We start from the raw sequence: 17,531 nt of genomic DNA on the forward strand, positions 1-17,531 counted from the left end.
ATAGGATTGTCTAGGGTAAAGATGGTGTCTACCAATGCATTTGTTCTGACATTCATCCTCATGCTCCTCAGACCTCTGGGTAAAGATTACTCTGTGATCTATACTTTTTAATTATTAAAGAGAAAAGAACTGGAATTGTAACAAAAACACTTTATGATACATGTCAATTTAGCTTGGGGCTAGACCTATTGTGCAGGATGAAAACAGGTAGACAATCTACTCAGAAATAAAGGAGAAAAAAAATGAAAGATTTCCCTTACCTAGGTAGCATGGTTGATAAAAGCGTTTCAGTTTTCTTTTTTTCTACCAATAATAGGGTCGTTCTTGCTTCAACTACATCTTCCAGATGATTTGCATATTTTTCCAGTTTATTAACCATGTTGTCTAAGATACTGAAATGGCTTTTAGAAGTGTTCAAAAAGCAAATATTGAATGAAACTTACTTTACCATTCTATGAAAGTATCATGTAGTAGAATGTGCTATTGCTTCTGAATTCATTAAAAATCTCTTTATTCTGTATGATTATTAAAGATTGAAAATGCCCTGATAACCACAACAATAACTAATTAAGACTACTGCAATTCTCCAGTAGTTTTAACTAAACGTATTGCTGATACTTTTTTTCATTAGCTTACCAACCGAAAGATCAGATAATAGCTTATAAAATTGCCCAGATTCATGTTCATTGTGTATACCTTCTGACCTAAGAGCCCCATCTTCCAGCATCATATTGTTTAGCCTTTTGGTACTGTCCATGGAATTTTCTTAGCAAGGATACTGGAGTGGGTTGCCATATCAAAAGAGTGTGTCTAAATATGACTATATATCCATGATTAAATATATAATAATAATAATAATAATCATCATCATCATCATCATCATCATCATCATCATCATCTCTGAAATTTTGGAAGAATTTGTGAGAAAACAACAAGAAGCACAACAGAAATGCAAAATGGATCAAACAGGTTAAGGACTCTATTAAAGTGCATAAAATGGAAGACGTGAAAATAACAAAAGCAATGGTGCAAAGACAGTCAAGAAAAGTGAAGAACTGGAGTGCACCTGGACCGGATGAGCTGCATGGCTTCTGGTTAAAGGCACTTACAAGTCTGCACAAAAGATTGGCAACCCAGATGAACCAGATCCTAAAAACACCTGAAAATGATGGATGGATGACAACTGGAAGGACATTTTTGATCCAAAAAGATAAAGGAAAAGGAAAGGACCCTGGAAACTATAGGCCAATCAACTGCTTGCCAACAACATGCAAGCTTCTTACTGGTATCATTGCAAACCAAATCTATGGATACCTGGAAAGAAATAACTTGCTTCCTGTAGAACAGAAAGGATGCTGCAAAAACTCAAGAGGAACAAAAGATCAATTGCTGATCGACAAGCTAATCCTAAAGAACTCAAAGAAAAGACGAACCAACCTGTTCATGGCTTGGATAGACTATAAGAAAGCATTTGATTCAGTTCCCCATAGCTGGATCAAGAAATGCCTGGAAATATTAGGCATCAGCAGCAACATACAAAAATTCATGGAATCTTCAATGAACCTCTGGAAAACAAAACTTATGGCTAATGAAGAAGAACTGGGTGAAGTTGAAATTAAACGAGGCATTTTCCAGGGCGATTCCCTTTCACCCCTACTTTTTATACTCTCAATGCTACCACTGATAATCATTTTGAAGAAGATGAACTGTGGATACGAACTTGCAAAGAAAGGACTGAAAATCTCGCACTTGATGTACATGGATGATTTGAAGTTGTTTGGTAAAACAAAAGCTGAACTGAATTTATTAATTGAAAACACAAAAGAATTCAGCCAAAACATTGGTATGCAGTTTGGAATTGACAAATGTGCAACAATAGCAACCAAAGCAGGCAAGATCATAGAAGAGGATGGAATAGAACTAGAGAATGAAGAAATGATAAAGGCAGTAAAATCAGAAGAAGGCTACAAGTACTTGGGGATTTTAGAAGCCTCTGACTTAATGCATAATAAAGTCAAGGAATTAACTTCAGCCAAGTACATTCGGCGAATTCGTAAGATATTAATGTCCAAATTGAGTGGAGGAAACATCATAAAAGCCATAAATACCTGGGCTATACCTGTGATTAGATACTCTGCAGGAATAATTGACTGGACCCAGATGGAGTTAGACAATTTGGACAGAAAAACAAGGAAGCTTATGACAATGAATCATGCCTTGCACCCTAAAAGTGATGTTGACCGATTATATTTACCAAGAACAGAAGGTGGTCGAGGACTCCTACAAGTAAAGCAGACTGTGGAAGAAGAAAAATGCAGCTTGAATGATTACATCCAGAAAAGTGAAGAACCAATGATTAAGGAAGTAAATAAAGGAGGCCTTTTAAAGACAACTAAAACAAAAGCAGAATATAAGAAAGAAGTAATTGAGCAGCGAGCTGAAAATTGGAAACACAAAGCTCTGCATGGCCAATACTTGAAAAGTATTGAAGGCAAAGCTGACCAGAAACTAACTTGGAACTGGTTAAGATCAGGAGTACTGAAAAAAGAAACAGAAAGCTTTATTTTGGCAGCTCAAGAACAAGCCCTAGCCACAAACTGTATGAAGGCAAAAATTCAACATGTTACCACCAACAGCAAATGCCGCCTCTGCAATGAGAAAGAGGAGACAGTCGACCACCTGATCAGTGGGTGCAGCAAAATTTCACAAACTGACTACCTACAACGCCATGATCGTGTTGCTAAAATCATTCACTGGAAATTGTGCCAGAAGTTTGGATTTGAGTACAGCAAAAACCATTGGGAACATCAGGTTGAGAAAGTTTTAGAGAATGAGAAACTCAAGATCTTGTGGGACTTTAGGATTCAGACTGACAGGCACTTGGTCCACAACACACCTGACATAACAATAGTTGAAGAGAAAAAAGTATGGTTCATTGACATTGCAATACCTGGTGATGCACGAATTGAAGATAAGCAGCAAGAAAAAAATCACAAAGTACCGGGACTTACAAATTGAAGTTGAGCGACTGTGGAAAAAGAAATCGTGTGTTGTCCCGATTGTAATTGGAGCCCTCGGAGCAATACCCAAAGGGCTACCCCGCTATTTAGAAATTCTAAATTTGCCGGACTTGAACATTTTGACTCTACAAAAAACCACCTTACTCGGAACAGCTTACATCCTCCGACGATACCTTAACAGTTCCTAGGTCCTTGGTTAGGACTCGAGCTGCTGAGCTATTAACCAGCCTCAAAGGCTGTGAATCTCACTAAAGATTAACCAATAAATAATAATAATAATAGTTTCATGTTTAATGAATAAAGTAAATACTAATTTACTTAAGGATGTACCAGTTATGGAAACAAGAATACCCAGACTCAAGGATAACTGAATTACGATTAGCCGATCAGCGATGATTCATCACTCAGAACAAAGTGCTCAGTGAAGTTGAACTTGAAGAAATACGGAAAAATTGTGAAATGGGAACACAGACTGCTGAACAGCACACTGCTAGAGTGGCAGCAGAAAATACTCCAATAACATCTGGAGCAACTAACAGCCTGAATTTGGGGAAAATGCAGATATTTTGCAAGAACACAATCAGCAAGAGCCTGAAGTCATCACTGAAACACCAGGAGTACTCAATGCCAGGCAGCAAGAACTGAAAGCTAAAGTCTTGGCATATGCTCAATACATGCAGAAAGAAGACGGCTTCCAACATTGAAGACTGTCCCTAGAAGACATTTGGTGCCATTGCTAATAGATGCGAACTATGCACTTGCAGCAGTCCATATAATATCAATTGAATAAACAAATCAGCTTGTCTATAGTACAGCAGCCATAGTAACGGAAGAACTGGGGATTCAACAGCTGCGGGCCCCTAAAAAATCGACTGGAAAACCAGAATGAAAAATCAGGTTGGAGTTGAAAATCAAGAACCTGTGAGCAGATGCAAGCAACCCAAAGAATTTTCAGGAGAAAAAGTTGAAGAACAGCAAGATCAAGAAACACCTGATAAAAAAAATACGGGCTCAACACAAAAAGAAATGACAAAGTATTGGAAATTGCGAAGCAGCAGATAACAGCAACAGCAAGAAAAATGGAAAGATACAAAGCCAGAGTCATTCCAGTACAAACAAAATCAGTTGTTCCAATCAGATCAAAGATGGTTCTATCAGAGACTGAATCAGATGGGGAATACGAAAACTGAAAAACCTGAGAAAATGGCAACTACTCAGTTTTGGAAAGACCAGTGGGAGACTGAGAAATGTTACAACAAAAATGCTGGGTGGATCAGAGACTTTGAGATGAAATTCTCCAAGAACAAAATGGACCAACTGAAAATAACTACTGAAATGATAAGCAACAGAGTGAAAAAAGTCAAGAACTGGACATTACCGGGCAATGATCAACTGCATGGCTTTTGGCTCAAATACCTGACCAGCCTACATGGAAAAATGGCTGAATAATTCAATGAGATGCTGCAAACAGGAAACATCAATGAATGGTTAACAGCTGGGAAAACTTATTTGATTCAGAAGGATCCAGCAAAAGGGCAACACCTGCGAATTACAGGCGAATAACATGCCTGCCAACCATGTTCAAGCTGCCGGCTGGCATTATAGCTGACAGGATCCAAGACTACTTAGAAGCAAATAACATCTTGCCAGTAGAGCAGAAAGGAAACACGCGAGGGAGCAGAGGCACGAAAGATCAGCTCCTGATTGACAAAATGATTCTAGAGAACAGAAAAAGCCGAACAAATCTGGATACAACTTGGATTGACTACAAGAAAGCATTCGACTCACTACCGCACAGCTGGATCATCAAGTGCCTGGATGTCATTGGAATATGCAAGTGCACTGGTACTTTCATTGCAAATGCGATGAAGCACTGGAAAACGGAACTGTTTATTGGAAGTGAAAGTTACAGACTGGTCAACATCAAAAGAGGGATTTTCCAGGGTGATTCTTTGTCACCTTTGCTATTCATTATCGCCATGACCCCTCTGTAAATAATTTTAGAGAAAACTAATCTGGATTATCAAACTGCAAAAAAATTCACAGAAAATCTCACCTGCTGTACATGTATGACCTGAAGTTATACAGAAAATCAGAAATTGAAATCTAGTCACTGACCAATACAGTTTGAATTTTCAGCACTGACATCAGCATGGACTTTGGCCTGGACAAATGCGCCACAGTGGCACTGAAGAAAGGGAAGATCGTAGAAAGTGATGGAATTGAAATGCCCAATGGACAAACCATCAAGTGCCACCAACCCAAAACTTACAAATACCTGGGCATACTGCAGCTGACAATATCAAGCACAGGCAAGTGAAAAATGTGGTCAGCAAAGAATATACACAAAGGGTCAGGAAACTTCTAAAAAGCAAACTGAATGGCGATAACACTATCAAGCCTATAAATACCTGGGCCATACCCATCATCAGATATACTGCTGGGATTGTAAATTGGACACAAGCAGAGCTGGATAGCCTGGATAGGAAAACAAGAAAACTGATGACCATACACTATGTGCTGCACCCGCGTAGTGACGTCAACAGGTTATATTTGCCCAGAAAAGTAAGCGGCAGAGGACTTCTGCAAGTGAAGCAGAAAGTCGAAGAACAGAAGCATGCTCTGGCAGATTATGTGAAAGATAGTGTTGAACCAGCTCTGCTGGAGGTTTACAAGTGGAAGCTGCTCAAAGTACAGCAAACCAAGACTCAATATAGGGAAACAGCGATGCAAACTCGGTCTGACAGCTGGTGTAACAAAGCACTGCATGGACAGTTCCTTGATAAGATCCAGGGGAAAGTAGATAAGGAAAAGATCTAGTTATGGTTGACCAACAGAACACTGAAGAAAGAGACAGAAGGCTTGATTCTTGTAGCCCAGGAACAAACTATCAGAACGAATGTAATCAAAGTCAGAATAGAAAAATCTGCTGATGACGCCAAATGCAGACTCTGCAAAGAAGCGGATGAAACCATTGACCACATACTGAGCTGTTGCAAGACAACAGCTCAGACTGACTACAAACAATGTCATAACACAGTTGCTCAGTTGGTCCACTGGAACTTGTGTCACAACTACCATCTGCCAGTAGCAAAGAACTGGTGGGATCATAAGCCTGAAAAAGTGGTTGAAAATGAGCATGTGAAACTACTGTGGGACTTCCGAATACAGACTGACAAAGTTCTGGAGCACAGTACCTCGGATATTACAATTGTGGAAAAGAAAAAAGTGTGGATCGTCGACATTGCCATACCTGGTGACAGCAGAATCGAAAAGAAACAACTTGAAAAAGTCACCAGATATCAGGACTTGAGAATCGAACTGCAGAGACTCTGGCATAAACCAGTGCAGGTGGTTCCAGTGGTACTCGGCACTGGGTGCTGTGCCTAAGGATCTAGGCAAGCACTTAAAAACAATTGGCGCTGACAAGATTACCATTGGTCTACTGCAGAAGGCCACCTTACTGGGATCTGCTCACATAATCCACCGACATATCACGCCGTCCTAAATGCTTGGGAAGTGTTCGACTAGTGATTTGTGATACGAAATCCAGCATGGTCATCTCGTTTGCTGTGTATACTGTCATCATCATCATCATCATCATCATCATCATCATCATCATCATAGTTTCATGTTTAATGAATAAAGTAAATAATTTACTGATTAATAATTATTAATAATGGATATTTACATATATAGCAATATTTGTACAGCCTCTTTCAATATTATAACACTACTGGTTAAAAAACATCTGATAAAACAAAAATAATAAACTTTTGTATTCTTCTTTACAAATAATTCCATTTCTTGGTTTGGGGCTGGCAAGCATGTAAGAATGCTGAGCTATATATCTTTCTTTTATTATGTATTTGGTGTCTTTATTAAGAAACCCAACACTTTAAGATTTGAAACATCTTTATCCTCAGTATCAAATAAAGAATAATGGTGAACAGAGGTACTTTTGCTTCAAGAGAAAATTTACCCATCAGGGCTGGCGTCTCTTAGTGCTGTCTTTATCTCAGAGAATGTTGGCCTCTTTTCTGGATTTTCATCCCAACATGCCTTCAAAAGTTCATTTACCTTGCGATTGCATTTGTCTACTGAAAGAGAGGGTCTCAGTGGAACAGAAGACTTAGGGTCCTTGATTCTTTTTATTATTTCTGGAATTAATTAACACAGCAAGATTTCAAAATATTATGCATTTCGCTTTTCATCTAATATCAAACCATAAATCATAAACTGACTTAAACTGTAATAACTTGTTGTATATTGCCCAGAGACACTTGTTTGTGAGATAGGTGGGTATTTTAATATGACAAATAAATGAATAACACATTGCACTAAATCAAAATCAACCAAATTGCATTTATAATTTAGCACAGGTTTAGGAAGTAATAAATTTGACGACTGTCATCTAAATCTCAGATCTGACAGTTTCTAAACCCATGCTAAGCCATAATACTATTTTGTTGGCTTTGGCTAACTATAATTTGTGGGTCAAGTTTTGTAGACCAGATGAAGCCATTAGATATGCATCTATTCATTGGAACGATGCAGATTCAACAACAAAGCAACTAATTTTCATTAATGCAATTTGAGTTTTTCTCTTTCAAAAACTAACCAGGAAATGGGAATAGAATACTTAGGTAGAATCTGTAAACAAAAAAGAAAAGAACATGAATGTCCTATAATTTTCAATATAATATGTATATCTCATTTTAAATGGTTTTTATTATTTTAAAAAAATCAAGCTCACTTTAACCTAGCTCCCAATTTTGTTACTGAAATTCAAAACCACAATGGCCAGATTTGAGCAAGCACATTTTCAGACTGTTATGAAGGGGGGAGGGGGTTGTTTGACTTTCAAAAACAATCTCCCTCTTTTTACATACAAAAATATAATGGAAAAATATATATCAGCACTGGATGATGTCATAGCATCCCTGGGAAAAAACATTGTATATGTTGTATTTGTGAACAACACCTCCCACAGCTTAGAAAAGAAACACCTGTAAATAAGAACCATGTCAATGTGGGACAGACTTTTATTTAATTGATAGTTAGTTGCACCCACGGCAGACAAAGATTTATTGAAGAGATTAAGTTGACAAGCAGTGACTTGATAAACAAATTCTAAGACATAATGTAGAGGAGCAAAAGGAATGGTACAGGACAATAATTTATCATTAAAAAAAATATGTAAGGAAAAAGATAAAAGAGAAACTAGCTCATTTGGAATACTTGGTGTATGAATACTTGGCTTTAAAATATGATTGTCCTTACAGAAAAATAGAATTATGTCATCTGAACTGACAGGTTCAGGTAGAATTATCTCAAAATCTGATACAAGCTTCAGTATAGGAATAGAATAGAATAGAATAACAGAGTTGGAAGGTACCTTGGAGGTCTTCTAGTCCAACCCCCTGCCCAGGCAGGAAACCCTACACCACTTCCGACAAATGGTTATCCAACATCTTCTTAAAAATTTCCAGTGTTGGAGTATTCACAACTTCTGCAGGCAAGTTGTTCCACTTATTAATTGTTCTGTCAGGAAATTTCTCCTTAGTTCTAAGTTGCTTCTCTCCTGGATTAGTTTCCACCCATTGCTTCTTGTTCTACTCTCAGGTGCTTTGAAGAATAGTTTGACTTCCTCTTCTTTGTGACAACCCCTGAGATATTAGAACACTGATATAATGTCTCCCCTAGTCCTTCTTTTCATTAAACTAGACATACCCAGTTCCTGCAACCATTCTTCATATGTTTTAGCCTCCAGGCCCCTAATCATCTTTGTTGCTCTTCTCTGCACTCTTTCTAGAGTCTCAACATATTTTTTACATCATGGCGACCAAAACTGAATGCAATATTCCAAGTGTGGCCTTTCCAAGGCATTATAAAGTGGTATTAACACTTCACGTGATCTTGATTCTATCCCTCTGTTTATGCAGCCCAGAACTGTATTGGCTTTTTTGGCAGCTGCTGCACACTGCTGGCTCATATTTAAATGGTTGTCCACTAGGACTCCAAGATCCCTCTCACAGTTACTACTATTGAGCAAGGTACTATATATACTGTACCTGTGCATTTTGTTTTTCTTGCCTAAATGTAGAACCTTACTTTTTTCACTGTTGAATTTCATTTTGTTAGATAGCTCCCATTGTTCAAGTCTGTCAAAATCCTTCTGTATCTTGAGCCTGTCTTCTGTATCCTTCTGTATCTTGAGCCTATCTTAGGGATGCATACTATTCTTTTAAAAATGTTAAACATATTGTGTAAATTAGCTAGCAGACATATATGAGTACATAATACTTCCCAAGGACTTTTGGATTACATATTCTGCAAATTGTCCTTCTCTGTCTATGCATACATACTTATAAACAGATTATAAATGTTTGTGTGTGTATATATGTGTCTAAATTTTTCTACCTATCAATATTGCAGAATAAATTATACATTTTCTCACAATAAGGAGAAAAAAGAGAACCTTCTGCACTCCTATTTTGATCTTGAAATGGACCATCTTCATGATTGTATATCAATTCTCTCATAATAATAGCAAAACTGTAAACATCACCCTTCTGGGTGCCATGAAATGGATACTCCTCCATTCTAAGCAATTCAGGAGCTGTCCAGTATAAATCTACAAACAAACAAAATAGGACAGATTAATAAAATGTGGACATTTAGAATTCTCGTTTCAAATACTATTTATATCTAAAGCAGTATTTTAATGTTTTAGGATTTACCCCAAGTCTGAAAAATTATGAGATAGTTTTGGTGGCCTTTAGGAATAACTCTTCATATTTGATTATTGCTTATTTCTGCAATAATTTAATTATACAACAATTGTAAGATTATTGAATACTGTTTTGCAATGTTTCATAAAGTAAAAATATATGGGTACATAAGCTGCACTTTAGTCCATAGAATGGATTTGGGAATTTCACATTGTAATTTATCAGGCATTCAGTTTATCTTTTGCCATTTTTTTCATGCTTGTATGAAAGAACATTGGGTTCAGTGATGGGTTGCTCCTGGTTCAGTCCGGTTCTTGCAAACCGGTAGTAATGGTGGCGGGAGGCTCTGCTCACTTTGCCGGACATCATCATGGATGATCTGCGCATGCGCGCGTGCTGCTGTTCTGAACCGGTAGCAGAGGTAAGTAGAATCCACTCCTGATTGGGTTGTGTCATTCACAGCAAGCAGGATCTGCTTTCATTACATTTTATAGTCCTAATGATAAGGATAAAGTATAATATTTTATACCCATGGAAGACTGGGAGGGTAAAAGTAATGCATAGTAGCAGCAGTGCCTCAGATAGAAAGTCCATGCAGACTGGTAAGGACAGCCGAGAAGATATTATAGGAAGCTCACTTCTTGTTATTCAGAATATTGCTTATAAGCGCTATGTGCTTAGAGGTCAAAGCATTGTAAGAGACCCCACACACCTACTTTAGAGTCTGTTTCTGTTGCTCCCCACTGGGAGACGGTTTCAAAGTATTTCTAGCAGGACTACCAGATTCTGTAACAGTTTTGTTCCATATGCTGTCTGTCTGATAAACTTGCAAGTTCATTTTTCTCGCCATGTTCATGTATGCATCCAAACTAGACTATGTTGTTTCTCTGTATCATATAATATATGTGCATATATCCATAATTTTGTATTTATTTATGTATTTGTTTTGTCATGTTTATGTAGTGTATATTGGAGGTGGTGACCCTTTGAGAGCTGCATGCAATGAAATTTCATTTTAATGTATGCCAATTAGTGTACATTCAAAGTGACAATAAAGTTATCCTATCTGTCTGTCTGTCTGTCTGTCTGTCTGTCTGTCTGTCTGTCTGTCTGTCTGTCTATCTATCTATCTATCTATCTATCTATCTATCTATCTATCTATCTATCCCATATAGAACAGAATAGTGAGATTATGCAACAAAGTGATCAGACAAGGCAGGTATCTGCTTACTGCACATGATAATCTCAATATGTTTTTTCCCTCAAAATATTTAAATACTGAGATGTTACAAACTAAGTGCTTAGATGGTTGATGTTCTTTGCACTAATTATATAGGGCTCTTACCAGCATAGTTCGTCTCTTCCTCTGTTATTATTCTAGATTTTCTTCTGTATTTAAGTTCCCATAAGCCAAAATCACACAGCTTGATTTGCATGCGACTATCTACCAGGCAGTTTGTAGGCTTTAAATTTCCATGAGATTTCAGAGGGCTGTTGTGGATGAACAACATACCCTGAAAATAAACATACGGAGTGTATGTTTGCGTAATACAAATATATTAGTATGATAGGGAAAATAATCTACCAATAGCTGCATGATTCTTACATCAATCAGTAGATTACTTTAAACAATGAAAGTTAGTATGATATAATATTTACCATGAACAGCAACAGCAATATTTCAATTTTTGATTAATTTTAATCATAATATAGTCTATTATAGCTTTGGTTCTAGAGCAGCGGTTCTCAACCTGGGGGTCGCGACCCCTTTGGGGGTCGAATGGCCATTTCCCAGGGATCGCCAAAGCCCTCTCTCGCCCCCCCACGCCTTCACTCACCCTCACCCTCTGCCGGATCGCCCGGTCGCCGTTCGTTTATCCCGCCCACTCCCAATCTATTGCTGCCTCCGGAGTCCCAGCTGATGGCTAGAGGGGAAAAAAACTTTAAATTCTTGCCGCGGGGCTTCAAAGAGCCGCCCTACTCTCAACTGTTTTGCGGAGGGCTCTGTTGCTAGCTAGCTGCAAAGAGGTAAATTCCTGGAGCAGATCTTTTCCCCCCTAGCTATGCTGAGAAAGGGAAATTGAAAGTAAGCAGGGTCTTGGCTGCAACGACAAAATGAGGCAGAGAGATTTCTTTTTCCTCACCAAAAAAGGTAGGTGCAAACTGCAAACAATGGGAAATTTAGGGCAAGAGGAGGTTCAAGATTTTAAAACACAGAAGAAAAAAAGCTCTATTTAACTAGGGAATTGTAATAATTGAGATACTATTAATTGTATATTGTGTTGAAAGCAGAAATGGTTAAGTTGTGGTTTGGAGGAATATATGGGGGAAATAATTTGGTTTATTATTATTGGTAAATATAATTAATTGATTTGTAAGAAATTGGATTGCATGGAAATAATTGGAATATTCATGTTCATATTGATTAATATACAAAAAAGGTAGCTATATAACTAATTGATTTATATTAAAATGTTGAATTTGTATTAAACAACTGTATTACATAATTAACCAATGTGAGGATGGATATAAAAATAGATGACAATGGGAAGGGGTATAATATAGGATAGAAGGGAAAAATTGAATTTGATTAAGATTAGAGATGAGGATGAAGGGTAATATTGGTTTTTTAAGAAATAGATGAGGAATAAATATGGTAAAAAGGAAATATAAAAATTGTAAATTTAATTGAAATGACTAAATACTGTGTTGGAAGAAATATCCTTCTGGGTTCTGCTCCAAGTGGGGAAAAAGACACTGGAAACATGGAGACTGCTTGGAAAGATGGTTTAATGGTGGACAGGATCACATGGCTTGATGGGGCCCATTGTGTTAGTTTCTGTTGCTATTGTGTTGCAAATGTCCTTTGACAAAGGATTGAGTTTCTGCCTCTGGCCCATTAACAAAGGGTGGGGGGCAGGAAGGTGGGAGTTGCTTTGTCTGTAAAATATGCTTCTCCATTTCTCATCCAGGTAGGGAAATATAATATTCTGCCTTTTTAATATTTCCCAAAATATTTCATTCTTCTAGGAAAGGGGTGCATGCTAACCTCCTACAACTGTTTAAATTTGTGAACCGGCCAAATACTCTGTTCAAAGAAAATACGTTGTATGTTTGTATGTGTGTTTCTAATTATTGCTATTTATTGCTATTTGTTCTCTTTTATTCTTTAAAGTTTAACAATTCATTCTTTATCTTAATATCTTAATATTTGTTTGGGGTTGGCTTTCTTTCCTTTCATCTTTTTTATTGTACAGCAATCTTTCTCCTCAAACCTACCACCTCTCTCTTTTCTTTTCTTTTCTTCTTACTTTCTCTTCCTCCCCTTCTTCTTCTCCTCCCTACTTCCTCTTCCTTTCTCCTTCTCCTCCTCTCTTCCTCCCTCTCTTACCCTCACTCCTACTCTAATTTCCCTTCCCTTCCTTCATCCCTCTCTATTGCTGTATCCTTTTATGCATATGGACTACTCAAAGGGGTGAAAAAGTTATTTTTGACTGGTCCTCGCACTTTTGACCAGTCCTCGAATTTACGACTGTCCTCACATTTTATGTTTTTTGCCCTATCTTATACCATGTTGAAGAGAAGCAGTTGTGAAATGAGTGACATGGTTGTTAAGAATGCTGCACAGGCATAAATGTGAGGATGGTCATAAGTATGAGGACCAGTCAAAAGTGTGAGGACCTGTCAAAAATGACTTTTTTCAGCCCTCTGAGTAGTCCCTATACATATAGCTATGGCCACCCGGTCACATGACCAGCTAGCCACGCCCACCCAGTCACATGACCCCCCAAGCCACACCCACAAAGTAAGCCACGCCCACAGAACCGGTAGTAAAAAAATTTAGAACCCACCCCTAGTTGGGGGTCACCACAACATGAGGAACTGTATTAAAGGGTCGCGGCATTAGGAAGGTTGAGAACTACTGTTCTAGAGCATTATTTTTCCAGTACTGCCATCCTAATCTTTCTCTGAGATCAAAATTAGAAATAATTATGGTCTCTAGCAGATCCCAGATCCCAGATTTATATATTAAATATCCAAATTCAGACCAAGAATTACAATCTCATTTATTAAAAATATAATTCAACCCAATAATAGTTAGCCCAAGGGGAATAACCTTTTTATTTTATTTTCTTTGTTCTTAGAATTAGGATCTAAAGTAAAGTATTCAATTAAGACCCACAGCCATTTTTACATCTTCTAGACATGTGAACACATACATATATACATACGCCCTCACAAAGAGAGAGAGAGAGTAATACTACTTAAAGAGCTGCCACACAACCATGACAAGAACAGAGATAATGTGTCCTCTGGTTTTACTCAGTTGCTATACTAATCAGCAGTTTTCAAATTGTCCTTGTAGTACAAAATAATTCTTATATGCCATACTTACATTGACTATGTCATAGGCAAAAGAGATTTTGAAAATCCAATCGAGTTCAATAGCAGAATGTAACAAAACATCCTAGAAAAAGAATCAGCACAGGAATCTTATGGTTTGGATTGGGGGGGGGGTGGATTTCTGATTTATTAATACAATTTATCCTTAATCTATTCCATGTGTTTCTATATACTGTAAGCTCAATGTTTTTAAGCATGCTCTACATGATTTATTTATGTCAGTTCATTATAATGTGGTTTACTTATGAGAATTTCAAAATGTTTATAATACATTTGAAAACTAAGAGCATAGTCTAAATTATAGGTTTATGCTTGCACATACCACTTTGCTGTTGCTCAACTTAGGACATTTCCATCAATTTTTGATGTCTCATGATGGCAACAGAAAATAATCTTATAATCTCTTTTAAGGACTCAGAGCACTAGACTGAGAACAGGATAAGAATATGAGCCTACTCCTAGTTATCCATACAGGGAATGAATTAAAAGATTGGAGTATAAAGTTTAGCCATACAGTATATATATTAATGCCTCAATTTGTCCTACTCAGCAATGGCAGTTCTATTCTGGTTGAGTTTATTATCATATTTTCCTTGCAGAAATTCCAAGGATAAGACACTCTAGCAGGCTACAGAGAAGGCTCTCTGATATGATACATAACGAAAAATCTTGCAAGCACCTTGCAGGAGTCAATTTTTTTGTTTATTCCTAATATACAGTGTCTGGAGGTTTAGTTTTTTATTTCTATTCTTGTTCATCAAATGCCAGTATTGTAAAATGTGGCTTGAAAAACTGTATTGTTGAAGATCTTTTTGAAATACTTTCTCCTGGATGAGATGCAATTATTGTAGCTTGGAAAATCAATGCTGGTAAAAGGTCATAAGTGAGACACAGCTTAAATCAGAAACTGAACTTGTGCCTCCACAGCATTCCTGCTTCCAAAGAGAGGAGCACATATGATTTACACCCCAAAATCTAGATATTTTATTTATTATATCAAACTATATATTTATGTATCAATTTATGTTCTGTATTTTCATCATGACAAATACCAGCAATTGCTTTGTTTCATTTCTAATTACATTTAATTTCATTTCAGTTGAGTCTTTGCTTCAATTTCATTTCTGATTTATCATTTCATTTCTTTGTGTTCTAAACCAGATCCAAATGGGCAGACCAACGGTAAGACTTTTTTTTAACTGCTTTTTTGAAAGAATTAGAATTGACAATTTCCCAGTAATAGAACACAAGTACCATTACTGTTTCCAATCCTTGGTACTTTCCAGATCTACCATTAAAATAAAGAATCAGTCTTTTTGCATTTGGACCTGTTGTAGTCTGCCAATTAGTTTGATGTTTAATTCCTTCTTCCAAAACAGGAGTTCATGCCTGAGCAGAATTTATGTGGCTACATATTCAGCTTTATTGCACAAACATGGTTAGTATGTAACCATGTCATTTCTGGATAAGCTATTAAGACTATGTGCTTTACCTATATTTTATTATTATCTAAGTATTAATTGGGAAAGAAGATTAAAATTCTCAATTCTATAATACTGTGTAGAATAAGATTTTGAATCTTGCTTAATCTTCTGTCCCAACTAATATTTAGATAATAATAATAATAATAATAATATACAGGTAAAGCACACACTATTATTAGTTCATCCAGAAGTGACATGGTTACAACTGATTATATTTGTGCAATAAAGCTGTATATGTACCAGTTGCTTTTCCAAGAAAAAGTATGATCATCAGCTACTAAGAAATCACTTCCATTGTCCCAGAGGAAAAGTGATCATTTTCAGTGTCTTTCCAATCACTTTATGCCACTACAGAAAGCATGAGGGACTGGCTTTTCTACATCTTTCCTTATTTTATAGTTTAGGGATAAGCCAAAAAGTAAAAATGGGAAAAAGACTGAGTGTTTAAAGACTGACTGTTTAGGGCAATCCCATTTTTGAAGTAGCACACAATTTTCTCCTTACTCTGGCAGCTAGACAAGAGGTTTAATTTTCTGTTAATCTCATTTCTGTTCATATGACACAGTTGACATCTATTACCTCACTTTGACCCAATTATATATGTCATACAAAAAGGCCACAATGTTATATTTGGAAAGAGTTATAGACTTTATGTTACTCAAAAGGTAAGTATTTCATAATATGGAATATATAAAATGGAACTATTTTTAACAGTACTGTATAATTAATCTTTAGCCATTCTTTTGCATAATGCTTACTTTTAGGCTTCCCTTCTTACAGTAATGCATTACAATGCAGATATTTGGAATTTCTGGACATATCCCATAGAAGACCACCAGATTTTCATGTCTCAATTCTCTCATCTGAAATAAATAAAGTTTGATTCATGCTTATTAATTCTTAATTTCTTCTGGACAGACCCCAGCCTATATCGATATCAAACTCTACAGGAAGTCAATTAATCTTGATAAGACATATGGCTCTGGTTCTGAATGGGATTGTGTTTCTTGAAGGACCAGATTCACAGCACTGGTTACCAAGAACACTTACCAAATAAGGCCTTACCAAGAACACTTACCAAGTAAGACACTTTTCAATATACCAGTTTATCAGTGGTCTTGTCTTATCAATGTTTTACCATAATTGTCACTGACACTGTAAAATAATTTTTATCCATTGTAATGGAGAAAATGTGTATTTTAATTGTTTTTTCCACCGGAGAAGAATATAATTTGGATATGAAGATTTTAAAATTAAAGAAATCATTGTAACTGTGAATAACTAGGCTCAGCAATAGAAGAAGTTACTAGAGGAAATCTTGCTAACAGAATGCTCCCTTCCCAAGAGGCTGCTGAGCTGAAGGAGACCAGAACTGGTCATTTGAGTAAGAGGAAAAGATAGTAATGTAGACAAACTACTAATAAAGTCATGTAATGCTGCCATTCTTTCTTTCAATTAATCTTCCATCACAAAAGTGCTTAGCACCTCTAATAAGTCAAGGTGCAGTATTTAATTTTGTGTGACTTCATTAAAACAATTCAGGTTTTAGGAGTAAATTTCAAAATTAAATCATAGAGCAATGATCTAGGTACTAATACTTAATTATAGTAGCAAGTTGGATATTACTAACCCAGCTTATTAACCTGGGTTCAAGTTTGAAATTCAACTGAAGATTTAAAGAAGACACAGATTTTCAACAGAGGATTTTAAAAAGCTGATCAAATAGACATACCATTTGAATCTCTTGAAGAACTGATGGTTTCCAAACTAAGGCATCTGTTTGGTTATCAATGAACTTGACAGCAACAAGAATACCCTGAAACAAGACCAAAATGATCAAACAAAAGGTTAAAAAAGGGAAAGCTTTTATTTTGTTTGCTTTAACATAG

At 36.6% G+C, this 17,531-nt stretch overlaps 1 protein-coding gene and 1 pseudogene across 1 annotated transcript in view; one reads left to right on the forward strand and one right to left on the reverse strand.

Moving 5' to 3' along the window:
* Positions 1 to 17,531, reverse strand: part of LOC117678787 (guanylate cyclase 2G-like) — a 53,757-nt gene that overhangs the window by 7,401 nt on the left and 28,825 nt on the right. Inside the window, exons 9-15 of the mRNA XM_087872359.1 lie at positions 17,375 to 17,458; positions 16,401 to 16,505; positions 14,151 to 14,222; positions 11,100 to 11,268; positions 9,502 to 9,657; positions 7,003 to 7,180; positions 261 to 401 (exon numbers count right to left, since the gene is read on the reverse strand). Of these exons, the coding sequence (XP_087728485.1) occupies positions 261 to 401; positions 7,003 to 7,180; positions 9,502 to 9,657; positions 11,100 to 11,268; positions 14,151 to 14,222; positions 16,401 to 16,505; positions 17,375 to 17,458 (905 nt within the window). The remainder of the gene's footprint in view (positions 1 to 260; positions 402 to 7,002; positions 7,181 to 9,501; positions 9,658 to 11,099; positions 11,269 to 14,150; positions 14,223 to 16,400; positions 16,506 to 17,374; positions 17,459 to 17,531) is intronic.
* On the forward strand, positions 5,523 to 6,528 carry LOC148113115 (uncharacterized; annotated as a pseudogene).

The sequence above is a fragment of the Pantherophis guttatus genome, chromosome 6, assembly GCF_059756535.1.
Source record: "Pantherophis guttatus breed Tessera chromosome 6, ASM5975653v1, whole genome shotgun sequence".
Lineage (NCBI taxonomy): Eukaryota > Metazoa > Chordata > Lepidosauria > Squamata > Colubridae > Pantherophis > Pantherophis guttatus.